Source organism: Trematomus bernacchii, unplaced genomic scaffold (assembly GCF_902827165.1).
Source record: "Trematomus bernacchii unplaced genomic scaffold, fTreBer1.1, whole genome shotgun sequence".
Taxonomy (NCBI): domain Eukaryota; kingdom Metazoa; phylum Chordata; class Actinopteri; order Perciformes; family Nototheniidae; genus Trematomus; species Trematomus bernacchii.
The window spans coordinates 697,820-700,319 of NW_022987642.1; the positions used below are offsets into that span (position 1 = coordinate 697,820).

A 2,500-nucleotide genomic window follows, 5' to 3' on the forward strand; every position below is an offset into this window, starting at 1 on the left:
TGGAGAGATTCAGGGTCAGACAGAGACTTGAGACCTCTGGAGAGATTCAGGTTCAGACAGAGACTTGAGACCTCTGGAGAGATTCAGGTTCAAACAGAGACTTGAGACCTCTGGAGAGATTCAGGTTCAAACAGAGACTTGAGACCTCTGGAGAGATTCAGGTTCAGACAGAGACTTGAGACCTCTGGAGAGACTCAGGGTCAGACAGAGACTTGAGACCTCTGGAGAGATTCAGGGTCAGACAGAGACTTGAGACCTCTGGAGAGATTCAGGTTCAGACAGAGACTTGAGACCTCTGGAGAGATTCAGGTTCAGACAGAGACTTGAGACCTCTGGAGAGACTCAGGGTCAGACAGAGACTTGAGACCTCTGGAGAGATTCAGGGTCAGACAGAGACTTGAGACCTCTGGAGAGATTCAGGTCTGACAGAGACTTGAGACCTCTGGAGAGATTCAGGTCTGACAGAGACTTGAGACCTCTGGAGAGATTCAGGTCTGACAGAGACTTGAGACCTCTGGAGAGATTCAGGTCAAACAGAGACTTGAGACCTCTGGAGAGATTCAGGGTCAGACAGAGACTTGAGACCTCTGGAGAGATTCAGGTCTGACAGAGACTTGAGACCTCTGGAGAGATTCAGGGTCAAACAGAGACTTGAGACCTCTGGAGAGATTCAGGGTCAAACGGAGACTTGAGACCTCTGGAGAGATTCAGGGTCAGACAGAGACTTGAGACCTCTGGAGAGATTCAGGGTCTGACAGAGACTTGAGACCTCTGGAGAGATTCAGGGTCTGACAGAGACTTGAGACCTCTGGAGAGATTCAGGGTCAAACAGAGACTTGAGACCTCTGGAGAGATTCAGGGTCTGACAGAGACTTGAGACCTCTGGAGAGATTCAGGGTCTGACAGAGACTTGAGACCTCTGGAGAGATTCAGGGTCAAACAGAGACTTGAGACCTCTGGAGAGACTCAGGGTCAGACGGAGACTTGAGACCTCTGGAGAGATTCAGGGTCTGACAGAGACTTGAGACCTCTGGAGAGATTCAGGGTCAAACGGAGACTTGAGACCTCTGGAGAGATTCAGGGTCTGACAGAGACTTGAGACCTCTGGAGAGATTCAGGGTCAAACGGAGACAGTGAACTTTGTTTTCATCAATCTGTGAGGTTTGTGTTCTCGTCTCGCTGATCCTGGAGTTTCAAATGATTTCCTATAAATGTTCCCTCATTGTCTGTTTGCTGTTGTTGTTGTTGTTGTTGTTGTTGTTGTTGTTGTGGGTCTCAGTTTGATCGGCTCACAGCTGTTTCATCATCACGTTGTTGTACGGAGAGTATGGCTCCTCCTCTTCCTCGTCGTTTGGCCCCTCCTCCTCTTCTACATGTAGCCCCTCCCCCTCCTCCTCACCCTCCGCCTCCTCTCTTGGCTCCTCCCCCTTCCGATGTTCTTCTCCTTCTTCTTCTTCTTCTTCTTTGTTGGTGCCGACAGGAAGTGCCCTCTGAGGTCGTTTGGGCACGGCGTAGTCGTCCACGCGGGGGTTGTAGGGGAACTCGTGACCTTTGGGGTCATCGGGGGTTCCCATGACCCTCCAGGCGCCCCCCCGCACCTCCTCAGGCTCATCGTACAGGGAGAGGGGGGTGGGTTTCTGTGAGGGGGGGGCGCGGCCTTCGGGCTCGTCGTAGATGTGATCGATGGAGCCACTGAGGAAGACGTTCCTGATCTTCATCTCGTCGATGCTGTCGTAGAGAGGGTCGTGTTCGGGGGGAGGACCAATCACAGGAGAGGAGAGGGGGGGGGGGAGCGAGGGAGTCAAAGGGGAGGGAATACTCCGGGTCCTTGGGGGGGCGCTTCTCCCTGGAGAGATACACACATCCTTTACTCAGGTAGAAGTACACACATCCTTTACTCAGGTAGAAGTACACACATCCTTTACTCAGGTAGAAGTACACACATCCTTTACTCAGGTAGAAGTACAGATACTGGTGTTTAAAAATACTAGAAGTAGAAAGTACAGGTATTTGTGTTCAACATGTAAGAAGTAGAAAGTACAGGTATTTGTGTTCAACATGTAAGAAGTAGAAAGTACAGGTATTTGTGTTCAACATGTAAGAAGTAGAAAGTACAGGTATTTGTGTTCAACATGTAAGAAGTAGAAAGTACAGGTATTTGGGTTCAACATGTAAGAAGTAAAAGTAAAAAGTAGTAAATAAGTATTAGAGTAAAGTACTGATACCAGAACAATGTACTTAAGTACAGTACCGAAGTATTTGTACTCCACTACTTCCCATGTTTACCTGCGGGGGCCGCGGTCCACCGGCAGGGCCACCTGAGAGTAGGTCTGGTCCGGGGGGGGGGGCGGCGTCGGGCAGCGGGCAGCTGGAGATCATCTTCAGGTTCTTCCGGGGCCCCGGGGGCCCGCGGGGGTCCAGAGACAGACTCTTTACTGCCGTCAGGGTCTTATCCACAGGGGGCTCCAGACGACACTGAGGAGACACAGCAGAATATTTA

The 2,500-nt window shown here is 50.8% G+C and overlaps 1 protein-coding gene across 1 annotated transcript in view; it reads right to left on the reverse strand.

The window, feature by feature from the left end:
* LOC117485193 (docking protein 2-like) overlaps positions 1-2,500 on the reverse strand; it is a 13,491-nt gene that overhangs the window by 1,656 nt on the left and 9,335 nt on the right. The window contains 3 exon segments of the mRNA XM_034133729.1: positions 1-1,791; positions 1,793-1,846; positions 2,252-2,475. The exon segment at positions 1-1,791 is cut by the window's left edge and continues 1,656 nt beyond it. Coding sequence (XP_033989620.1) covers positions 1,290-1,791; positions 1,793-1,846; positions 2,252-2,475 — 780 coding nt within the window. The 3' untranslated portion in view covers positions 1-1,289.